Source organism: Rhincodon typus, chromosome 6, assembly GCF_021869965.1.
Source record: "Rhincodon typus isolate 14 chromosome 6, sRhiTyp1.1, whole genome shotgun sequence".
Lineage (NCBI taxonomy): Eukaryota > Metazoa > Chordata > Chondrichthyes > Orectolobiformes > Rhincodontidae > Rhincodon > Rhincodon typus.
This window is the reverse complement of record NC_063337.1, coordinates 84383969-84410164: the sequence shown is the minus strand read 5'-3', so window position 1 is coordinate 84410164 and position 26196 is coordinate 84383969. Positions and strand designations below refer to the sequence as shown.

Genomic DNA, 26196 nt, shown 5'->3' with positions numbered 1-26196 from the left:
CCACATAAGCTTTTCCCCATTCAAGGATCTCGTTTCTTTTTTATATAGATTGCAAGAGATATCAAAGACAACACTAAAAGCTTTTGCAAATACAATAAGAAGTTGACAAACTAATGTGTGTCCTGTAATGACAGGCAGAGACCATATTGTAGCTGGAAATCAGAAAATGGAAGACTTCTACTTAACAGTAACTTTTTGTCAAATGAAAATGAAAGAATTTTGAAAGTAATCTTTGGATTAGGCAGTATTTGTAAAGACAGAAAAAGCCCATAAAGCTTTAGTAATCTGAAGATTGCAGCTGAATTGTAAGGAGGCTGATGTACTGGCGGGGAGATTTGCTAGACCTGCTCAGTGCATTGAGTATAGGAGTTGGGAGGTCATGTTGCAACTGTACAGGACATTGGTTAGGCCACTTCTGGAATACTGCATTCAGTTCTCATCTCCCTGTTACAGGAAGGACGTACAGAAAAGGTTCAGAAAAGATCTCCAAGGATGTTGCCAGGGTTGGAGGCTTTGAGCTATAGGGAGAGGCTGAATAAGCTGGGGATATTTTCCCTGGAGCATCAGGGCCTGACAGGTGACCTTGTAGAGATTTGTAAAGTCATGGGGGACATGGATCGGGTGAATAGCCAAAGTCTCAACCCTGGAGTGGGGGCGTCTAAAACTAGAGGGCATAGGTTTAGGGTAAGAGGGGAAAGATTTAAAAGGGACCTAAGGGGCAACTTTTTCACGCAGAGGGTGGTGAATGTATGGAATGAGCTGCCAGGGAAAGTGGTGGAGGCTGGTACAATTACAACATTTAAAAGGCATCTGGATGGGTCCATGATTATGAAGGGTTTAGAGAGATATGGACAAAATGCTGGCAAGTGGGACTAATTTAGGATATCTAGTCAGCATGACAAGTTGCACCGAAGGGTCGGTTTCCATGCTGTACAGCTTAATGACTTAAATCCTCAGACAAAAAAATGAAAGATCTTCATGACACTCACACATTAAGTGATCCAGTGACGTGCTAACAATATCATCTGTGATTGTATATACATTGCGTATTTGGACCCACAAGGAATTCATGAGTATCCTCAATAACAATTGATCTCCATTTAATGAAGAGCTCCAACACATTAGGAAAGCATCAATTTTCTGGATACTACAGAGCTCAGTTTGGCACAAATCAACAGGCATAAATTAACAACAACTTTTTTTTCCCAAAATAACTGACATACTTCCAAATGCACACAACCGTGACTGCCTAATGCTTTCCATTGTAGATACACAAACTGGAATATTTTAAGGTGGCAGTTATTACCCCTTTTACTGCAGCTCATCTCAATCTCAGATTTAAATTTAACTGTTGAATAATGCATGTTCATTATAATAGCATCCATTGCATTTCACCTATATATTAGCTGTTGAGTGTATGCATCTTGAAAGTAGAGATTCTATATTGCAAGGAAGTAATTACGTCAACACTTTCAAGTTTTCTGTATTCTTAATTAGCTGAGTGTTCATTTGTTGACAGATTTAAGACATTTGATATTTTTTTTTCTCCTTAACTGTTCCCTTTCTCTGGCCTTGCAGCCTCCCTTCAAATATTCCCCTCCCCTGCTCTGTTGCAGCACTCCCTCTGCATCCCATTGCAGTTTCCTACTGCACCCAGTTGAGCTGCCTCCTTGCAGCCTCCCTGTGCCTCCCCACAGCCGCCTTCATGCATCAGTCCCTCTGCCCCCACCCCACCACCACCATGACCTCTTCCGTGCAGCCTTTCTGTTACTTATTACAGCCCCTTGGCAGCATCTTTCTTCCCCATCCCCTTGCAGTCTCCCTCTGTCTCCACCCCCCTCCTTCCACTCCACTTTACAACTATTTCTCCCTCCAAGCCCACTTTCCAGCCTTCTTCCCCCATAATCCCTCTTGCAGATTGCAGCCTCCATCTCCCCCCCCCACCCCCCCCCCAATCAGCTTGCAGCCTCCATCTACCCCATCTCTTTACAGGCTGTGTCTTCACCCCCCACACCTCTTCAGCCTCCGTCTTTCCCCCCCATCCCCTTGCAGCATCTGACTCCCCCAACCCCCTTGCAACGTCTGTTTGCTCCCACGCACTTGCAGCCTCCTTCCTCTTCTCCTGCTGCACCTTCCCCATGACAGATGCACCTCCCCAAAAAATGCAGATGTAATTTGTCACCCCTCATGGCAGCAGGCCACCTCATTCAATGACAGATGGCCCCACTCCAACACCTCCCCTTTCGAAATGATAAACTGTTTATCTTTAAAGACAAAAAGGCGTGAGATATTCAGCCCATCGAGTCTGTTCTTCCATTCTATTAGATAACAGCTGCACTTCTATTTACTTGCCTTTAATCTATATCTCTTGATAACTTTGTCTAACAAACATTTGATCACCTTAATCTTGAAGAAATGGCTCAGGCATCCCCATTACTACTTAGCACGAAAATTCCAGATTTCAGCTACCTTTCGTGTGGAAGAAATTCCTTGATTGTTACCACACGAAAACAGACAGCCAAATCAAATCAGTAAAATTAAAACATTCAAAGACCTTAAAAATTGATCCCAGTGGTTTCTAACCAGGCTTTTGAATAACTAGTATCAGACTTTGTGAATAATCAATACTAGGCATCAGGTTTATAGCTTAAAGCAAAAAATTAACTATTTAATGTTAATATAGTAGCTTTAGCTAAGCAAAGTTAACAAGATAATCTAATTATATTTATGATTAAAAAATTTCAATAAGTTGATAATGAGAGGATAGCCAGGGAACAATCAAACTCTGACCTGAAGCTTTGGTAATCACAATCCATTTGACAAAAACACAATTCAAACTTTGGTTTCTCCTTTTCTCAACATTCTGTTGGCACCAACGTCCCTGTGAGGCCCCTGTCAACATTCAAACATCTTCATCTGTTTGAACATAATACCTCTCCAGATTTGAAATGTCGACAGAGTACTTTGAACAATCTATAACTAACTTCCAGGTCTGACATCATAGACAGGTATAAGTTTGTTTGTGTTAATGTTTACTCTGACTTTTTCTTCACAGATGCTGCCAGACCTGCTGAGCTTTTCCAGCAACTTCTGTTTTCATTCCTGATATACAGCATCTGTGTTCTGTCAGTTTTTATCGATTTGTTTGTTTTTTTTTAAACAAACTGCTGCTCGAAACTCAAAGATCCCCTTCAGCTCTTAGCTCACACTTAACAGCTCCAAACCAAAAAACGTTAGAAGTAAAAATAATGAAAGTCTCAACAGATTTCACCCCTAAATAATCTACCTCTAATTGGAAGGTTATGTTTGCTTTTTCTGAATTACTGCATCAGAGAAAGTAGTTTCTCTGTATCTACTCAATCTAATCCTTCTATCATTTATACACGTTGATTAGGTCACATCCCAACCTTTTAAACTTGATGGAACACAAATTTATGTAATCTCATAGGATGATTGTGTCACAGCTGATATCTATCATGTTCTTTTCTGACTTCCACTTGTCTGTGAATCAGAGTCGCATGGTATTTTGTTGTTTTACTGGTTGACGAGTTTTTTTTAGATGTGGTTCTTTGTGAAATTGGTTTTGCATTCCTAGCGTAAAGAAACGTGATGTTCTGCCAGACATTAGTAGAAAAGAAATGGTAATCAGATTAAGATCAATCACAAGCCTGCTTGAAGCTTGGTTGAATAAGTTGAGGCAAACTGATGTGAGAAGTCACTGAACTCAAAGACTGCTTTCTTTCCACAGATGCTGCCAGATCTGCTGAGTTTCTCCAGCAGTTTGTTTTTGTTTCAGATCTCCAAAATCCGCAGTTCTTTGTTTTATTACATTGAAGCGAAGTGGGTTAGTTTGACACAAGAAAAGGGCTGAATATTATATCGGATTAATACTCAGTTCGTAAAATATACATTTGTGGAGGTGATAGCTCAGTGTAAAATAATTGCCCAGGTAATCTTGTGTCGATTTATCAGATTAGTTATGTTTTGAGTAAATATTGTACCCAGGGACCATTTTATAATTTATTGCAGAACTAATGTGCATGGTTGATAACACAGTAATTACAGCTGACAGTTTTTATACTTTGATCTGGTGTCAAATTAGCAGGAAAGACCTACTGTTTCTTTTGGAATAAATAGGAAGCTTACTTGAAACTAATCCAGAAAAAATAGCTTACAAATAAATATTTTCGCTCAAAACAGGGTAATTTGGATTGTTGTAAAGGATTTATTATATACTATATTATGTCATCATATTCCACTTTATGGAAACTTACCAATGCAGTGACCTTGCAACAGGAAATAATGAATGCTCTCTCTAGCATTACTACTTGATATTTATCCAGGACAATATGTAATGTCCGTTATATGCCATGCAGTTGTATGCCCATATGCATGTTACTGCACCACATCACAACCTCTGGGAACGTAACAAGGATTCTGAAGTTACATTCCCTCCTCTCCAATTTCCTGAAAACACGCTAACTTTAATTGGGTTGCTTTTCCAGAGTATCAATTAGCTGCCATTCAGTAGCACCTTAACTTGGTGGCCTTTGTAGTAGAAGATTTGTCCAAAGGAACATTCAGTTAAGTCCCCATCACCATCAAAACATATGCATTCTCAGGTTGGAGAGCTGCAACATGTGTTTTGTCAGTGGCGAGAACAGGGGGGACTGAAATGAACTGGAGCAAATTGGGATCCAAGCTGTGACTTGTGTTTAACTCAATTTGATATGACATTGTGCTTTTAACAACCAGACTATACTTGATCCCTTTGAAATTGGCTTGAAATTAATCTGTGTAATCAACATCTCTTATAATCATTTCAAAATCAAATGGGCAGAAAGGATTTATCCTCACCTTCGCTGCCTTTTGGTGAAATTTTATTAAATTTAAAATTTTATTTTATCTGCAACGTGCCCAGTCAGTGGCACTAGTTGAGGCCTCAATGCCCCATGGCTAGATAGGGAAAACACTCCTAAGTTGTTACACATTGATCCTGCTGGTAAATGCATATACATGCATACTGTATGCTATGAGGTCTACCGGTGGGAAATTCAGACTTGATTTGAACCGTTGCTTGGGAAATGAGGGAGGGGAGTTCGGCAAGTGTTTGTGTGGAGTTTGCACATTCTCCCCATGTCTGTGTGAGTTTCCTCCGGGTGCTCCAGTTTCCTCCCAAAGATTTGCAAGTTTGGTGGATTGGCCATGCTAAATTGTCTGTACTGTTCAGGGATGTGTAGGTTAGATGTGTTAGCTATGGGAAATGCAGGGTTACAGGGATAAAGTAGAGGGATGGGTATGGGCAGGATGCCTTTTGGAAGGTCAGTGTGACTTGTTGGGCCAAACGACCTGTTTCCCACTGTCGGGATTCTATTGATCAGAATACTATATGCTGTGACATCTACTGGTGGGAAATTCAGATATGATTTGAACCAATGTGTGGGAAGTGAGGGGGAGGGGAGTTTGGACAACTGTCTATGTGGAGTTTGCACATTCTCCCTGTGTCTGCATGAGTTTCCTCCGGGTGCTCCGATTTCCTCCCACAGTCCAAAGATGTGCAGGTTAGGTGGATTGGCCATGGGAAATGCGGCCTAACAGATATAGGATAGGGTGGCGGATCTGGGTGAGTTTCTGTTTAGAGGATCAGTATGGACTCAATGGCTGAATGGCCTGCTTACACATTAGTGATTCTATGATTCTATTCTATGATTGACAGAGGTCATCTGAAGAATTGTAACAATGAACGATTCTCCTTTAAGTGCATGCACATTTCCAAGATTGAATGTGAAAAATAGTTTCTGCATTATAAACAGGTTTAAATTTGCTTGGGCAAATTGGTCGCATTTCTAATGCATCACCAATCACCATCTGTGATCATGAATTTAATCAAATGAAGATTATACTTTCTGAATAAATAGAAAAAGCTGAAATGTTAATCTCCGTTCTGACCTGTGGAGATTTGAAACATAGGCAATTTACGATACAAATGAGATATGTTGTTCACTTTGTTCTTTTGAAGAATATGAACTAGGAGCATCTGAAGATGTAAGGAGATGGTGATTATGTTATAAAACTTTTGAAAACTTGTGTCACATTGAATTTCAATACTAGAAAAAGGAAGTGAAGGTTTTAAGAGGTTGTAGCGTAGTTTTGCAAGAATGCTCTTCAGTGTGGAAAACCATACAAATATAAAAATGGGATTTGAGAAATTGGGTCAATGGAAGTTACAGAAGTAAATGGCAGTATGAAAGAATGACATGGGATGAATTAAAAAGACTTTTCAGCAGTTGAGAGCTCACAAACAAGGATCCATTTATACAAGATTAAGTTTGAGAACAGACGAAAAGGATAAACTCCATTGCGCAGAGTTGTGATGTCATCAATTTCATTAGTAGTTTAAATAAAACTATGTAAAGAGCCAAGAGCAGGTTGAGTCAGTGGATGAAACAAAAAAGGAAAGAAGGGACATCAGAACATATCAACTAAATTTAGTTGAAACTATTTGCTTGTGAGAGGGTAAAGGTTGATGCACCATTCAGGGTGTTTAGCCTGGTTTGGTTTGCAAATGTGTGTTTTTCTAAACATTTTGAGGAAAGTGTTTCTTTGGTGATGCTGTCTTCCTCAAGATTGATTAAGAGAACAGAGGCTGATTTCTTCAGCAGCATGCAAGATGATTTTGGGTTTTGGACAGGGCATTGCTGGTGACCAGTAGTTCAAAATGATACTTCTCCTTTGCTTTAAAGAAGCAGCTTTATTAGTTTGAAAATGAATCGTTCAGGGCTAACATCTGTAAAGATCTGTAACTCAAAGTTTTTGCAAACCAGCTTCCAGGGTGATTATGATCATTTAGAAGTGCTTTTGATATAGTAATACTTATTTTTGAATTCACAGCTCTTGTAGTTTTGCTAAATGTCATGTCTCTTACCAGTACTGTTCTTTTTAATCCTTATAATTTCCAATAGAAGCTTAGAAACATGAGAAGGCCACTCTTCTGGCCCATTCTGACATCCACTTATTTCATGGTTGATTTTTACACTCTCCTTCATATGATCTGCTTATGTCACATCCATTGAAATCCTTTATAAGAAAAATCTGTTGGTCCTGCTCTTGAAAATTTTGATTTATTCAACATCCCCAATCTATGGGACACAAACGTTTAAGATTGCTGTTATCCTTCATGTGAAAAAATGCTTTCTTATTTCACCCTTGAATGGCCTAGCTTGAATTATAAGTTGAGGCTAAACCTATGGATGCAAATATTTTGCTCATGTTTCAAGTTAACATTTTAGAAATAACTTTTAGTTCTGAAAAAATTAAAGCTGTAAAGATAAAGGAATTAAAATTATACTCGAGGATTGCTAACATATCTGAAGAAATCAGTTCAAAAGGTGAGTCATGTTTGTTTGTAGCTGTACACTAAATACTTCACTTTTGTGCTGCATTGTCAGAGAAGGCGTTTCAGATTTTATGTATGAAGGTTCATACTTCTGTGTATAAATATATAGCTTACTCATTAGTTTGGATACAGGTGTCTATTCCAGCTTTTTAAAATTGCCTTGTAGCAAATATTTAGAATGATACTTTACACACTTTGCTTTCATGAACATGAGATCATAAAGAAACTATTTATTTTTACATTTGGTGTATTGCACAACCCCACTCAAAGTTTCCATACATATTTCCACAATCCTGATTACTAGATGATCTGTATTGTTGTGCACAACGATCCTTGCCCTTCATATCTGTTCCAGCCTTCCATCAATTTCAAGATTCACCTCATTTCAATCTCATGTGTTTATCCTCCATCGGCACCTCACCATTAGAGCAATAAGTTTATTACGTTAGCTTGGTTCTCTAGAATTACTTCTCTGAACATCTCTGCTTTTGTAAGTATCTGTGTACCCATAAAGATGTTCTGAAGCTGTGGTTTTAGTCATCTCTTAATATGTCTGCCATGAGTTAGCAACCCCTTTGTTTCTTACACTGCTTTGAGACATTTCGTATGATGAAGTTGCATGAAGTTGTTAAAGTGATTAAATGCTATCCGCTCTTCTCTAAACCTTGGGGTTTTTTTTGGTTTTGGATGGCTTTGAAAATGGATCTTCCATTTTTATTTTAGTTCCCATTTAAAAGATATGGAAGGAACTTTACACAATTGAAAGCAAATTTTCTCTATACATTCAGGTTTACATGTGTTTCAATGCTATATTGTTATCAAAGGATGAAGGTGGTGCTAACTGGTGAGTTCTGGATCCTGAATCACTGATCCCTCTATTAAAATTATTCCATGACACATACAGGCATTCATGCCCATCAACAACAGATGCTGTAAGTGTATTTTCAATCTGGTATTTGGAAGACATTCAAGCTGGTATTTCCCTAACCTCCACTATAGATAAATTTGTACTGCAAGGCAATACAAGAATTTTTAAGAATGCGTGGTGAAATATTTATCATTATAGGTAATCCAAGACTGAAATGTATATAGACTTTTCTGCTGCTGTCAGTCAACTTGACTGTCTCAAATATAAAAATGCTATTTCTCTCATCCAGTCTTGCAAATTTTACCAAAACCTAACCAGAGATGATGATATACAAAACCTCCTTGTGCATATGCACCCTTATAAAAAGTAAACTGAGTGATTTGAGTATAAATTATTATTTAACCATCCTAAATCAAATTGTTCAGGATGTGGTCTTTCAGAACCACTGTTGTCTTTACATTAGGAAGAATATTGCTATTGAAATTTAGTGATCATTCTGCCTCTAACTTTCCCACTTTACATGGAAACTATCTGATTTCCAACCGACATTCTGAACTGTTTACAATTAGTGTTGCATTTACAGTTCATGTTCCCATGGAAATATCCACTGCTGCTTCAACATGTTTTGTTACTGCCTCTATTTTTATGACTTGTAGTCTGTTGTATAAAATAAAGTTTGCTTGTTGGTTGACTGTTCAACTGTAATCTGGCACTGAGCCTACACCATTGGGGAAAGGATTTTATTTGATATCGTAACATTATCAACAACTGCTCTGTTTCCGTAGAAAAGGTTCAATGAATTTCAAGAAAAGCTTCCAAAGTTCAAACCGTGCCAGTGAGGGAGTTACCAGCCCATCAACAAAAATTTCCAGTGAAAGGTAAAAGAATGTAACATCAAAATTAAACACGTGTATTTAGGGATCCACCCTGAATTATATTTGGCAAATTCTAAAAGTTGGTCTTCTGCAAAAAAAAAAATCATTGATAAATTTAAGTTTAATGTTTATTTGCAGATCCCATTCTCAATAATCAAAAATATGTCACAATTTTTTTTCATAAATATTTTTACCCACAATGTTGTGAATGGATGGCTTTTTTCATTGCATCCAGGAAATTAGATACTACTTCTCTCTGATGGATAATCACTTTGAAAATCACCTTATCAAGGGCAACACGAGATGGGCAATAAACACTGGCCCGGGCAATAAACACTGGCCCAGCCAATGACACCCATATCGCATGAATGAAGGAAAAATAATATAGAAAATAATTTTTGACTGCTTTCTGTTTAGAACATGGATCTATTTCAAGTCATTGACTCCAAACATCTTACAGCATTGCATAGTGATAACCACAGTAAGGTAATGTTGATTGAATGCAGACAACAAAATATGAGAGAACTGAATACCTGGACTAAGGCTCGAAGAGACAGACGTGCAATATCGAATTTTTATGTTGGTAAATATATTTCATTAGTGCAACAGAGGTCAAAAGGGAATTGGAAAGATATTACTTCTAAAAGAAAGGGGAAACAAACGGGCAATATTTCAAAAAAAAGTGTTCGGGAGATGTCCCAATAACCATTAACCTTTAACTGATCCAGCTTAAATTTAAAATAGACCAGAGGCTACAACACAGCTGGTACAAATGAACTATAGTATCTCTCTAGAATATCCAAAAATATATAAACCCAAGAAGATCAGACTAATCCCTCTTGACAATAGTATCACTTTCTTCCTCACTTTGCCATTCTTAATAAAGAAGTGGGGGAGGATATTGGTATGGTCATTGGATAGTTCTAAGTGCGTTTTGCTTGTTGATTTCTGCAGGAATTTCAACTTCATTTATTTGTCAGTTTATTTATATTCACCACCAAGTTACTTGTATCTGCAAACAAGAATAAATGATACCAAGCTTTCAAACCACAGTTACAAAATTTGAAATGCAGCATTATGATGAATATTTAAAGTACATGGATAGCTTCCCTTTGTTTTGTGCAATTAATTAGTTACTGTATAAAAGTTTAAAACTTAAGCAGAAATGTCTTACAATTTCTTTTCTTGGTCTTTCCATCTGTCCCTATTTTGCTGAAATTGTTCAGCCACTTATTCCTAAGTAAATACCTTCATTCATTTCCTTTGGAAATCTTGGGTTGGAAAGTATGATACTAAAATATATAATCTCACAATAGAAATATGGTGGATTTGCTGCAGTAGAAACATATACTTAATAACAGTGACATTATATCAAGAAGCTTGAAATCACCTGGCGGGGAAATGAGTGTGTTACACCAGGACAATTAGTGTTGTTTATGTCAAGGGAAATGGTGGGATGCCACAAATGTTACACAAAGGTGCTGGAGGTTTAAACCTTTGATGCCTTTAATTACATAAATTAAAAGATTAAATTTGTTGCAGAGAATGAACAGCTCAAGTCCCATAATGGTTCAAATTGTTAACCTTAATATAGTGTTAATGCTACTTGCTTTACCATTTAAAGGGCAGTTATGTTGTTAAAAAGGTGAAACTATATTGACCAATTCTAAATAAAGTTGACTTTCTTCATCTTTATTCAATATGATTTTTATATTCCCTCGTGTAGACTTGAAATAGAAATATCTGTCAGTCTCATGTAGTTTAATGATTAAGGAAAATAAATTCTAATTTGTTTTAATAACCTCTCCAACTAACAACATTATTTAACATTGATTACGTAATTAATTTATATGGAATTGTACGTGCGTGACAAACTATTTTCTTGCTGCTGTTAACCCACAGTATGTAGGAAATTTATAGCAATAGCATCATGCTAATATACAAAAGAAAGGAATCATCAGTAGTTTTTTTCCAGTTGACAATGAACTTATCTGGTTTGGACTGGTTTAATTTTGTTCCATTTGATTTGTAGAGTTAAATATTTTGACTTCATAACTCAATTGTTTGAGTTTGAATTTAGTATTTTTTCACCTTCAAGAAGGGAAACTTTGAGATAGAAATTAATTGCGTCTAGATGAGCACCAGAACCAATTCACGTGCCATAATGTGTAATATATTACAACTTCTGCAGTCCAGAATGCTTGAGGCCACATCATTTCTGGAGTTTGGAATTTACTGGATTATAGAATGATGGTAAAAAGCCCAACAACAAGTGCGAACAAGAATAAACTGTAGATTTAAATTTTACCTGAAGCATAGAACAACGATAAAATAAAATGAAGCCATAATAAAAGTTGTGTTAATTATCCAAATACTGTATCTTCAATGTTACCACTCCCAAAGCACTGTAATAAAATGCCGCTAATGTTGATGTATTGCTCAAAACATTTCCAGGTAACTGGCATTTCCGAACAATTCATTCCAAACTGGAGAGAAAGCACTTGCAATAGTTTCCTTTAAAGCTAAATATAGCATATTTTAAACAAAAATGGCTTCACACATATAAATAAACCAAAATGAAGATCTGCTGAATATCTTTAGATTCATCAATTCGTTCATGACTTGGAGGTTCCCCTCATGTCTGCTGATTGCTATCTATTTGCTACACTTTGATAGGCTGTGCAACACTTTCTCACTAAAGCATACATTGATGAGCCTTGTTTCAATATGTATAATTGTTTCAATTATACATATTCATCAATAACAATGATATCAACATATTCTCTAATATCCTTTGGCAGTGGTGTTATTTCTGCATGGCTGTTAAATAAGACGAATTTTACCATTTTTGATAGAAGAGCAAAACAAGCAAAATGATTTATTAGATGCCTGAAAGAAAATTAACTTTACAAGATGCAACTTGTAGGTATAATGCTTTGACTATGGTTTTCACATAGATAAGGAAACGTAGCAACATCAATAACACACCCTTTCAGTATCTTTATTTTTCAAAGATTACTTGAGCATTACAGATTTGAATCATGAGTAGCTTGATTTTTCTAGTGTGTTTGTAGTGTTTACATTTCCTGCTCCTTGTTCTGTGTGACCTTTTTAAGGATAAAACAAGTTGACTTTGATTAAGTAATTTGTTGTGATAGTTGAATTGTGAATTGAGTGATCTGGCCACAAAGGGCTGCTACTTATCAGGATTCTTTTTGGCAAGAGAGCCAGTATAGGTTGTTATTATGAATCAGTTCTTGGTTACTAGCACATTTAGTAGATCTTTGCTTAGGTTTGTTAAACTGTATAGTCTTAGGGAGGTAAATATCTAGGTTTTATTATTCAACATTGAACAGACTTGGATTTAGTACTGTATAAATTTTCAAGAAGCGGAACTTTAGGTGAGGAGTTAATTGCATCTAGCAAAACACCAAAGCAATGTCATAAAGTCTTTTTTATGATTTGCTTTAAAGCTAAACATTGTTTAATTTAAACAAAAGCAATTCTACATGTATTGCTGAATATGGTCACAACAAAGGACTCTATTACATATACATCAGATAGATCATTGTAGCTGAGCAAGAAGAATCGCTGATGGGCATCTATTTTTTATGTTCCGAAATGGTGGGGAAGAAACATTGAAATTTGGAGATGAGCCCTCATTGGTTATGTATTTCATATTTTATTAGAGTATTTAGCAGACAATTGCATGTACACTGATTTCTTCCTCAAACTTAAGGATTAACAGGTACAAAAATAAAGTAATAAAATGGAGAGTTAGCTGCCAATGTGCCTGACAATGTACATTTTTCTAGTAGCATCACATTTGTTTAATTGAGCATTTATCTCTTTTCTGTAAGTGTAATTGTTCTGTGTGCAAAGTGACATTTGGCCCATTTTACAATCATAATTGCAATTGGACTAAAGTGTTATTTGTAAAAAAAATAATTTTGGGATATTTCTAAGAGATGTATTAGTAGTTCTCAAGAGTTATTTTAGTTATGTTGAACATATCAGCTGTTCAGAATCCACGTATATGAGCTGTTAACTCAAAGAAATTTAGCTGCTCCAGTCTACGTAGTTCATTTTGTATATCTATGCAATTATTTTAAGCATATATTGGTTGTTGAAAAATTGTTTTCCAGCAAATGATTTTAATCAAACAAATTTGATTTTTTTTTCATAACAATTTACAATGGAAAGTTTTCACTCTACAGAATTGTTTTGACTCGGAGTAAATTAATTCAGTAAGAGCCCCTGATATAACTGTTCCCATTCTTGTTGTGGTAGTTCAGATGGTATTATTGTGGTTTGAAGACATATCTTTCCATTTTAAGGGCATTGTTTGAAATATCAGACTATCTTAGCTATTTTCACAGTGGTAAAAAGCAAACATTTTTAGAAAATCTCTACTAGATCTATTTTGTGCTACTGAACAGTTTAATACGGTTTAATCTTCTGTATGTACCAGTGGATGAACCATTGCCTACTGTCACATTTTGGACAATTATGTGCAAGAATAGGGTCCTGGTGAGGCCGCACCTGGAGTGCTGTGCGCAGTTTTGGTCTCCTTACTTGAGAAGAGATATACTAGCACTGGAGGGGGTGCGGAGGAGATTCACTTGGTTGATTCCAGAGTTGAGAGGGCTGGATTATGAGGAGACACTGAGTAGACTGGGATTATACTCATTGGAATTCAGAAAAATGAGGGGAGATCTTATAGAAACATATAAGATTCTGAAGGGAATAGATAAGGTGGAGGCAGGGAGGTTGTTTCCGCTAGCAGGTGAAACTAGGATTAGAGGGCATCGCCTCAAAATAAAGGACTGTAGGACTGAGGTCAGGAGGAACTTCTTCACCCAAAGGATTGTGAATCTGTGGAATTGCTGCCCAGTGAAGCGGTTGAAGCTACCTCGCTGAATGTTTTTAAGGCAAGGCTAAATAAGTTTTTGAACAGTAAAGGAATCAAGGGTTATGGTGAGTGGGCAGGTAAGTGGAGCTGAGTCTCAGAAAGATCAGCCATGATCTTATTAAATGGCGGGGCAGGCTCGAGGGGACAGATGGCCTACTCCTGCTCCTAGTTCTTATGTCCTTATGTCCTTATGTTCTTATTAAGAAAACACACAATAGGAGCAGGAGTCAATCTTATGGCCTGTTACGCCTACTCCACCATTTACTATGACCATGGCTGAACTCGGGCTTCAATTTCATATTCCCACCCCTTCCCCATATCTTGATTCCCTGAGAGACCAAAAATATGTTAATGATATGTCAAAAATCTGCCTTAAATGTAATCAACGATAGAGTATCCATAATCATCAAGGATAGAGAATTCCAAAGCTTCATAACTCTGTGTGAAGTAGGTTCTCATTTTAGTCTGAAATAATCAGCTGTTTAAACTGGGACTGTGCCCCAGTATTTTAGATTCCTAATCCAACAAAAACAATCTGTCAGCATCAATCCTATCAAGCACTTGTTATTCTTTGAAACGCAGAATACACAAACAATTATTTGCTGTGCCACCTCCAGTGCAGAAATATCCTTTTTTCAAACACGGAGACCAAAATTGGACATAATTTTATAAATATGTGGTCTCATCAAAGCCCTGTACAATTGTAGCAAGCCTTATTCATTCTTGTACCCCCTTGTACTTTAAGCCAACATGCTGCTTGCCATACCTGCATTTCTTATACAAGCATGCCCAAATCTTTTTGAACATCAACGTTTACAAGTTTCACATGCTTTTTTAAAATATTCTACTTTGCATTCTTACAACCAAATTGAATAATTTGTCACTTTCCTACATTTTGTTCCATCTGCCATTTTGTCCACACTGTCACTTAATTGGTATACCTTCCTTTGCAGCCTGTCCATGTCCTCTCCAGTATCTAAACTGTTTTATAAGCAAGCAGTGTAATGAATAACGTTGTTCTTAGTAAGTCAAATGATGTAATATTCTGCAGCAATGGATTAATACAGCCCATCTTATATTTTATGGCTGTCCAAACAAGGAGCAGGAATAGGCCATTTGGAATATCAAACCCGCTGTGCCTTTTAATAACTTCATGACTGACCTGAACTGTCACCTCAACTCCTTCAGAAAAGTGTAAATCTAAGCTCACTATTATGATCTTGTACCTTTTCAAAGATTTATATACTTTTCCCTGAAAGATATGACAGTGACCATCTAACGCACTATCTGTGGCAGAGTATTATGTGCACCAGCAACTCTGTATGAAAGAGTTCCTTTCCTCAATCTTTTAGTGACCATACCTCCAACCGCAGAAAGTAGGTCTCACCATGTACGCCATCAAAATTCTTCATAACTTTATAAATATTTCTTGTGTTTCCTCTTGGGCCACGGTTATCAGTGCAACCACCCCCACGCCAATTATCCAATGTTCCCTTGCAACCTCTAATCTAACTATGAAAGTTATGTTGTTTCCTGTGATTAAAGCTATATAATTTATTTGAATCCAGCATTTGTCGAAGTGCTGGTGACGGCAGGTGATATCAATTGAAAGATGTTTATACTGTTGAGTTTATGACATTGAGGGTAAACTGTAAAGCCACATAACTTTGTTTTAGTTCTGAAGAATCTAGGATTAAGTAATTATTTTAATTCCGTCCAGAAGATGCCAAACTTGTGTTAGAAGCAAGATTAGTTTTTTCTCTTTGATGTAAATCAGGGCAGTTCAGGAAATAGGTCACCTTAGCAGAAGGGTTCAGTCTGTGAATCTTCCAAGCTAAGAGAGTTTGGTTAAAAATCTGAGCAAGTTTAAACTTTCAGTTTTCTGCAAAGCTCATATTGGTAGACTTGGAAAGACTGTAAGGTGTCAGTTAATTAAACCCTAAAACTTGATATGAGTATAATTCCTCTGGACTTGAATCTCTGTACATGATTGCTTTGGGGGAAAAGGTTGAACCGGAGTTTTTCTGCGTTGTAGACCTTGTAATTTCCCTTCTATATTTCAATAGTTTAGAGTCATAGTGCCATACAGCATGGAAACAAACCCTTAAGTCCAATACTGACCTGACATCCCAATTTGACTGAGTCCCATTTGGCCCATATCCCTCTAAACCCTTCCTATTCATATATCTATACAGATGCCTTTTTAAATGTTGTAATTGTACCCGCCTCCTCCACTTCCTCTAGGAGTTCATTCCATACACACATCACCCTCTGCATAAAAATGTTGCCCCTCAGGTCCCTCCTAAACTCCTTCTCTCCCACCCTAAACTCATGGCCTGCAGTTCCTAACTCTTTTTTATCTAAATTGTCGTTGTGTAATAATATTTTTCTTCTGTTGTCTTTTTTAAAAATGTCCTGTATTTGGGTGTGGGTGGGAGAGTGTGTGTGTGTGCGCATATGCTTCAGACACTAGCCACAATGTAACTACTAATCAAAAAAAATGATCTGTCAAGCCAGATTTCATTCTGTGATCATCATCAACAGGGATCATAACAATTGAGCTTTCCTGACTAGAATAAAAGTTCACTGAATTGAAGGGAAAACTGAAATTCTTTTAACAAAATGGATAAGTGAGGTTCTGGTTGTAAACAGAAGTGTTGTGAAGTTTATTGCATGGAATGGGCCATCAGAATGGCTTGGAGTGATGCTAAGAGTGTTCTGAGAGGAGAAGTCATAACAGTAGATTATTTAAAATTTTTGACTAAAGATAAACTGAGAGTGTTGGCAGACAGTTCAAGGAGATAAAATCGAGTTTTTTGTAGGATGGGATACTTAAAGATGGGATACCCAATATATACTTTATAGAATTAGAAGAAGTGAAACCTGAAATTGAGATGTCACAGATAGAATTAGCTAAGATTCATTTGGGATTTAATTCAAAAACTTAAGGTAGAGTAAAACTAGAAATAAAAAGCAAAGAATTGATTTAGAGGGAAAAGAGAAAGAAAAAAATGAAAAGATTTGAATTGGAAGAAAAAGAAAAGTGGGAAGAGAATGAAGAAAAGGAAAAAAGAAATTGGAAATAAGATTTGAATTGGAAAGATGGGAAAAAGAGAAACCGAATACTGGCAAGGAAGATGTAATCAAAAAGCTTGAACTCCAAAAGAGGTAGGGAGATTGGACAAAATGCCTTCACCAGAGAAAAGCCTAGAGAAAGAAAATAGAGGTAGTTGCTTGAAGGATGATTCTGAATCCAAAGAGAGATTTAATTTAACTACAAATTGATGCTTAGTGCTTAAATTTACAGAGAATGGAGTCAAAAGGTATTTCACCTCATTTGAAAAGGCCTTTGAATCTGAATGTCAGAGTGTGCACTAGTTTGTCAGAACAATCTGATGACATGAACCTGCTTTAAAAAAGTTTGATGCATATATGCTTGAAAATTAAGCTCCTAAGAAAGAAACCTAATCAGACACTTTAAAATTTGCAGGTGAAAATTAATGCTATGGGATCAGTTATTCTAATCATTGAAGTTAGACAGTGAATTTTGAGGATAGGAGAGAAGTCACGATTGTGGGAGAATTCAAAAACAATGTTCTAGCAAACCTTAAAACTTAGATGATCGTCAAGTATCAAAGAGAAACAGCAGTTTTGGCAAATATCTGTGATACCACAAATAGGCAGTTAGAGGTGTGGGAATGGTCATATAGGAATCCACAAGAAAATAGGTGGAAGAGAAAACCTGCAAGTGGAAGAGGTTTTCAGGAACAAACAGAAGGCCACAAAAGTAATACAGGAGAAAGGCTAGAACCAAAGAATGATATAAACAAAATGACATACTTCTATCATAATATAATATATAATTGGACATGCAAAAGCTAATTACTGGAAGTTAAATGGGTGACCAGTTGCAGTCGTAAGAACAGCTAAGGAATCCACAGAAAGGGGATGCAATGGCCTTAGTGGTGTTATTGCTGGACTGTTAATCCAGAGACTCGGATAACGTCCTGGGTTCGAATCCCACCTTGACAGACAGTGGAATTTGAATTCAATAAAATATCTGGAATTAAGAATCTAGTGATGACCATGAATCCATTGTTGATTGTTGGAAAAACCCACCTGGTTCACTAATGTCCTTTAAGGATGGAAACTACCATCCTTACCTGGTCTGACCTACATGTGACTCCAAACCCACAGCAATGTAGTTGACTCTGAACTACCCTCTGGGCAATTAGGGATGGACAATAAATGCTGCCTAGCCAGTGACATCCTCATCCCATTAATGAATAAAGAAAAGAAAGGGTAACCAGAAAGGAAATGGATATTATAACTGTAGCTGTAACGCAAAGAAAACATATTGGAATCCTAAGTAGAGAGAGATGATTCAATATGATCAAGAAAATTCTCTCTTGTTAATTGAGGAGGAGAATCAACAATTGGATGTTCTGATTTTTTTTTTCTAAAGGAAATGGGTTTCCTTCTATACTGAAATAAAGAGGGAAACTAGTAAAGATACTGACAGTCAAAGGAGCAAGGAGGTCATTGTTGCTGGCTAATGTTACAAATTTTCTTGCAGAGAAGTAAGTGAAGGAGAAAATATTAATTGGAAGTATACATGGAAGTTATAAGCCAGTTCCATTAAATAGAATTAGATGAACGAGTGACATAGTGAAGAATTTGGAGTAGTGAAACAAATGCTGATGGAAGGAATTGACTTTATATTGGGGAAATAATCTGGGTGGTTTGAAAAAATGGGCTTTACATGGAGTGCTGGAGCAACCAGTTGAGGTAAAAGAAACAGGTGTACTGGGAGGAACATCCTGGATTGTTTCCTGATTCTATTTTGACGAGATCTCAGGCTCGTAGAATTGGACAGGAAAATGAGAAGGCCATGAAAACAAAGGTGACTTAGAAATTCAGTATTGGAGATAATTTTTGAGGATCTAAATAACAAAAATGAAGTCATAGAATGAAACCGACCTGTTCAGTCCAACTTTTAATACAAATGCAATAAGTGGATCCTGAATTGACAGTTATATCAAACAGCCAACTAATGAATGGAATCAGTACCAATACCTGAATGTTATTACTTGAAAGACAATGAGAAACTGGAGACCACCGGAAATACTAGCCGATGAGGAATAGGCAGTAGCCAATCATGTGCTAGTCCCAGCTGAGTATAATAACAAAGTTGAATGTCCCCAAAATTCCAGACGCAGATTGGATAGGCATTATGAAAGCCTAGACTAAAATATTAAAACATTTTTATTGGCCAGTATTATCTCAAGATGTCAAAATTTGACAGATATGCCATGTATGTCAGGTAGTGGGGAACCCCACCTTTAGTCCAGATATCAGCTTCGAAAATCATTTAATACTGTCTTAGTAGACTGCTCAGGTTCCCTACCTGAACCAGGAATGGAATCTGTATCTTTTAGCAATTACGGATGTTTCTACAAGATTTCCTGAATTTGAAAAATAACTTGATTATACTTAACTTCCTTTAGAAAAATTATGACAAAATGATAGTGAAAATATTTTGTACAGATTTGTGGGATTGTGTTCAATAGTGACCAAGATCAGTGAGTGGTGAAAATAGCCTCTTTATTGAGCATCTGCAGTGGCACAGTTTGAGGCGGTGATGGAATCCAAAGTACAGTTTTACAGTAGCCTCTTTTATTCACAGTTTTTACATACATTAAACTTTTAACATTATGGTGTCACATTGTTGTATCTATTGTACACAAGTTTGCATGACATCTGGAGAAAAAGGGGATAGTTTAAGCACTGGCTGTTACTCCTGATGGAATTAGAAAGTCTGTCCGGTCTGAGCTTGCATCATTAAGTGGTGTTAGTCCTTTTGTCTTTAAAGTTAGTAGTGTTAGTAGAAATACTAGACTTGTATGATCTAAATAAGTGAGAGATCATATGCGTACTAAATAAATACTAAATAAAGTACTAAATACTGCCTGGGTCATGAGATTTCATCTACTATTGACGATTTTTGACAGTTCCTACATATTGATTCATGCAGTTTAATGGAAGTGCTGTTTTGATAGTAAGTTTCTTAAAGGGGGTAGCGGCTACATTTAATACGTATTCTAAAAGTATAAATCCGTATGTTATTACAAGATGGTAGTCCTAAATAAAAGTTAGAAATAGGTAATACCGTGTTAAAGAAATAGGTAGAGTACAAGGAAATTTCAAAGAGATTAAAAGCAGCAGACTGTAGGGACATGCTGATGAGCAAAACTGTTTGATGTCCTGAAGCCTATTTAGGTCCCAAGAGACAGTTCCTAAAGGCTAATTAATATTATTATCTTTCCATAATTTTGAATGAGTTATGGAGAAACAGTGGTGGGGATAGCATTGTTCTGAGTAGATTACAGTATTAACATTTATTCAGGGGTGGCCTTTGATACAGGAACAGGTCTAAACACTGCTTGCAGCATGGGGTCGATAAGAATTGAAAGGTGTAAAGTAACAGTAATGGATTGGCAGCCTAAGAAGGGATGTTTAATTTAGTTTATCTTGTAAGAGTAAAATGTACTACAAAAACGCGGTTTTACGAAAGAATGAATGGAAACCTGGTAGGGCAAACATAGAGTACTTGTGAGGGAGAATCATAATACGTCTCAAAAGTCATTCAAAAAATATATAATCACATTAATGTTCAAATTTTATATTGCAAATATTCAAAGAAGAATGAAGAGTTTGGAAGTAAAACAAATTAAATCTTTACCATATCACAAGGAATTTGGGATGATAGCAAAGATTTTGATTAAGGTTTATCGTTAGGAATGTCTAAATGATTGAGACAAAGGAATTCCCGTGTTACTGTGTCCTGTTAGGAATGCTCCTAATGAGTCTGCCAGATTCAGTCTTTTTTAACTGATATATGGACATGAAGTGTGAGGACAGCATAAGTTGATTAAGGCCCAGAGACCACTCTTCCAACCTATGTTTCAGGCTTTGAAGAGAAACTAATCAAAGCATGAGAGTTGGCTAGAAATCATTTACAAAGCGCTCAACAGGCACTGAAAACTACAGTAGATACAAAGGCCACAGTTTGAAATTTTATTGCTGGAGACCAGGCGCCAGTATTATTACCTGTCCCTGAGAAACCAATTAAAGCCAGTTTCACTGGAACTTAACAAATGAAAAAGAAACTCAACAACTTAAATTCTGTAGTGAGTACTCCAGACAGAAGAAAACATCAGTACATGTGTCATATTGATATGCTACAGAGATACTTTGGGCAGAAATGATAATCAGGAGAAAAGTATCTTTACAGTAGTGAAAGAAATAGGGAGTGAAATAAAAGTGTTGAAACAATTGGCAAATGAATCAGACATTGAAAATTCAAAACATTGATACTCCAGTAATAAAGTTACATATTGAGAAGGTGCTTAAAAAGTACAACGAAATATTATGTTGTCTTCCAGAAAACTGTCTAGGTGATTTTAAAAAGCTGTTACAGATACACAAATCCGTTTATGTGAATAGACCAGGGAAAACATCTTTAGGGTACATAATGTTGCTGTAGGAGCTGTATTACTTATAAAACAAAATCCTGATATATCATAGAGTCATTGAATCATAGAGTTCCTACAGTGTGGAAACAAACCGTTCAGTCCAACAAGTCCATACCGACCCTCCAAAAGGGCATCACACACGATCCATCCATCACCCCATATTTCCCATAGCTAACACATCTAATCTATGCATCCCTGGCCACTATGGGGCAATTTAGCATAGCCAATCCACCTAACTTGCACATTTTTGGACTGTGGGAGGAAACCCACGCAGACATAGGGAGAATGTGCAAACTCCACACAGACAGTCGCCCAAGGGTGGAACTGAACCCAGGTCCCTAGCGCTGTGAGGCAGCAATGCTAACCACTGTGCAGCCTGTTCTGATATGGAATGACACACCTCTTGAGCAGGTGGGACTTGAGCCTGGCCCTCCTGGCCTATCAACATCTTTATAGACTTGATCCAGTGAGATTAGCTCATGCGAGAACAAAAGAAATAGGAGCAGGAGTAGGAAATTCAGCTTCTCAAGCCTGTTCCACCATTTGGTATGATCACGGCTACCTTATCTCAGCCTAAATTCCACTTTCCTGCCTGCTTATCGTAACACTTTAACCTTTTGCTAATTAAAATTCTGTTTATCTCAAATTCATTAATTGCCCCAGCATCCACGTTGAGCTGCTGAAGTCCACAGATTCACAACCCTTTGAGAGAAGTAATTGCTTCATATCCCTGTTTTAAATCTGCTATTCCTTAATGTAAAACTGTGACCATTAAGAAAGCCATCAGTAAACACATAGAGCTTGACCCCTTACGCACTCTATTAAGAAGGAAAACCAGAAGTGAGGTAATCCAGCCCAACGGACACCAGAGGTCAAATAAGAGGTGGGAAAACACAACAGCGCTTCATCGGACGCTGCACTGATGATGTTATCCAGCAGGGTAATGAAACGTCTGCGGAACAACGAACCAGCTCAGCGAGCCAACCAACTACAGCGTCCACAACCCGAGCTACAAATCTACTCTAAAACCTTATGACCTCTTCTTCTAGATTGCTTTACAAGGGGAAGCGTCCACTCAACGTTTGCTTTGTCAATCCCATTTAGCATTTTATAGACTTCAATTAGATTTTCACTGTCTTCTAAAATCTAGGAGCTATAGGCCTAAACTCTGCAATCTGTCAAATGAGGGAAGAGATTAAGTTCATCATGATCAATGAATTATTGAACCAAATCATAGCAGCTTAAACATTGTGATAGTTCTGAAATGAGATTTGTGGTAGAATTCTTTATTAATTATCACAAGGTCAATACAGTAACAAAAACAGACTAGTATCCTGTTCCTGGATTGGAATACTGCCTTGAAAGAATTGAACCGCCAAAATAGATTTACTAAAAGGATATTATCAAGTCCCATTGACTGGTAAAGCCAAAGAAAGATTAGTTTTTGTAACGTCAGAAGGACAATTTCAATGTAAAGTCATGTCATTTGGAATGAAAAATGTACCTGAACATTCAAAAGATTAACCAACAATGTCGTTGAAGAATGATACAACTGCATTGTCCACATCAACAACTTGGTTACATTCAACTTAACTTGGGAGAAAAGCATTTTCATCACTTGACTTTTTAATTGTTTACAAAGAACCAATTTAATTAAATGAATTTGCTAAAGCAGAAGTGTTGTATTCAAGCCATGTTGTGGACTGAGGCCAAGAAGCACGCGACCAGCAAAAATAAGAACTATTTTGATTTATCAATGTACATGATCAAGTGCAAAATTCTGAGATTTCACTGTCAGCAGAGAGTTCATTTCTAATAGCTAAATTGCCCATAGTGTCCAGAGATGTGCAGGCTTGGTGGATTAGCCATGGGAAGTGCAGGTTTAAGGGGATAGGGTTGGGGAGCTGGGTCTGTTGGATGCTCTTTTCCAAGAATGCGTGAAAGTTAGATCATTGAACTTGTGGAAGGCTGAGTTAGGTAGATTTTTTGATGAACAAGAGTGTTAGCAGGCAAGCAGGGAAGTGAAATTGAGACCACATTTACATCAACCAGGAGCTTACTGAATGGCGAAGCAGGCTCAAAGGGTTAAAGTGTCTATTCGTCCTCTCAAATCCTGTGTTACTACAAGATGGATCATGTGTTGTTTGATGTAGCAATGTTTTGATTGAACTGGTTCAGCAGATACATTTATAACCTGTGAAAATGCCAGCAACATAATGGTAAATGGTTAGCATGAAGATACTCTACTACAGAATTTCTGTAAATCAAATTTTAATTCATTACTTGAAGTTCTAATTTTTATTATTTGAAATAAGTTGTGCTGCATCTCTTGTGGATTGTGAGAGGAGTTGCCAAAAGAGTCTGGTTTTATAATGGCTGTATTAGGTCATTATTTTATTATATTTCACCAAGCTGCTTGCTGTAGAATAGCTTTAATAAAAGAAGCTGATGTATGTTAGCAATTTTAATGATGAGAGTTATTTGCCACGCCATACTTAGGCACAGAAGGCAGTTCGTGCAGTCAACAGTTTAACAAATGTAAAATACATGTGCATTCATACATTTGCATTGCATTTATTTTACATTTTTTAAATTTTTCTTGAACTGCATGCATTTATATATAGCTATTTGAAGTTTTCTATTTTGTACGAATTTTACAAATGAAACACTACATGCCCCCTTTCTTCCTAGTGTTAGGAGATGTGCTGCGATGCAGTAAATACATGCTTTGAATGCCTGAAAATCCTTGGTACAGTTGTTGAGCATACCCAGAGTTTTTAAGCAAGTTTAAAAAAAAAATTGCTCGCATTCATACAATCCAAAGTTTCTGTGCCAACAATGACAGATGCTGTGTTACAGCTGAGATGTAAAATGATTTAAGAAATTATTCAAACAGCATTTTGTTCAGGTCAAGACAAAAAAGGGAGCAGCGTTTTTGGGATTCCTTTACTATGTCTACAGACGAGGACTCAGCAGTGACTCGCCATTGGTGCTAACTGCCATGGAATCCTTTCATTACAGACCCATAATTCCGAAATCTTGGCTGTTCATATGTGTTGCGTTAGAATGTGGGATGAATAGCATTGTTGCAAAATAACAAGCATTATTTTTGTAACCAAGGTTAATAGAGTAAAATAAAAGATATCCTATCGAGTAGTATGCTTCCCACTCTACGACAAAGTAAAAATCACCTTAACAATATGAGAAAAATGAAATAAATTGATTTTGTAAATGTTTCCAATTGCTAAGGTAGCAAATATTAATCTACAATAGCTACATGTAAGATATTACTAGGGCTGCTGTTGAATAGTGATTGGAAAAATGAAATTATCTGTGTAGTATATGAAATATTATTGGACTATTAATATATTTACATTCAAATTGTGAGAACAGTTCTATGTCTTTGTGGAAACTGGTATATTCCTATGTATTACTGCATGTACTCTGACCTTTTCAAAACTCAGGACAGATATGGTAATTAGTAGAAAAGTTTCTACAACTCTGTATTGTTGGTAGATGCACAGAGCATGAGTTGAAGTCATTTGTTTGACTAAAATGATCACTTATCTGGTTCTGCTCCTGTTTTACATGTTCATAAATCTACTTGAATGGTATGTTCATTAGAAATCTTGGAAATGGTGCGGAAAAGACTTAGAAGGTTTTTACTAGGACTAGAGGGTTTGAGTTATAACAAGAAGCTGGATAGGCTAGGATTTTTTCCCCTGGAGCTTAGAAGGTTGAGGGGTGAGCTAATTGAGGTTTGTAAAATCATGAGGGATATGGATAAGAGGAATATCAAAGGTGTTTTCCCTACACACAGGATGTGCACATATGGATGGTGCACTTCCTATGAAGTGTCCACATTTAAAGTGGGGTTGTGTTCCTGAAAATTGACTTAATGTAAGGCATTGATTCCCTTAAGCTGCCTGGGTATGCGATAGGGATCCTTTGCCCACTGGTCTCTGATCTGTATGCCAGGGTCTTTGTATGTTCCTGGCTGCATTATGACGGCTGCCTGGCGGCATCTTTTTGGGGTCCATAATTTCTTTTTGACTGGCAGCTGCCTCCACCTGCAGGCTCCACTTGGGCAATTGCTTGGTGGGACCTGGCTTCTTGGCTGGCTATGTGGCCTTGGCCTTCCTGCTGATTAGCATTCTTGGTTGTGTTTGGGTTTTGAGGTATTTCCTGTCCCCCGCCTCTTGAAGAAGGTCAGGATCTACTGAGAGCAAATCATGGCTTGTAGCTGGTTGGACAGTGCACGGGAGCATCTGGGGTCTGTCTACCGGGCAGGGGTGTGATTTGACAGTGGTGGCGCGCAGAGTGGTAATGGAGAGAGTAATGGCTGCTCTAACTTGGATACAGTTCATCATCTCTCCTGCGTGTGGGCCGCAATCCGCTGCGGGGCCCTGCCAGATACTTTTCTTCCTTCACACATACAGGAGGATACTGTGTATTAAACCTTAGACCAGCTCATTTAGGGGAAAAGAACTAAATTGATCCAGGACACTGCTAATGCATATCTTATTTACTGCTGTAACATATACCTTTTGACCAATGGCCCCAGAGATAACAAGGTGCAGAGCTGGATGAACACAGCAGGCCAAGCAGCA

General features: G+C 37.2%; 1 protein-coding gene across 2 annotated transcripts in view; it reads left to right on the top strand.

Annotated features, from left to right (window-relative positions):
* The window catches only part of pibf1 (progesterone immunomodulatory binding factor 1), a 109221-nt gene that overhangs the window by 25876 nt on the left and 57149 nt on the right, over positions 1–26196 (top strand). The window contains exon 10 of one of the 2 annotated variants that reach the window (XM_048598041.1): positions 9050–9142. The exons of the other annotated variant lie outside the window; for it this stretch is intronic. Coding sequence (XP_048453998.1) covers positions 9050–9142 — 93 coding nt within the window. The remainder of the gene's footprint in view (positions 1–9049; positions 9143–26196) is intronic. 2 annotated transcript variants of the gene reach the window in all.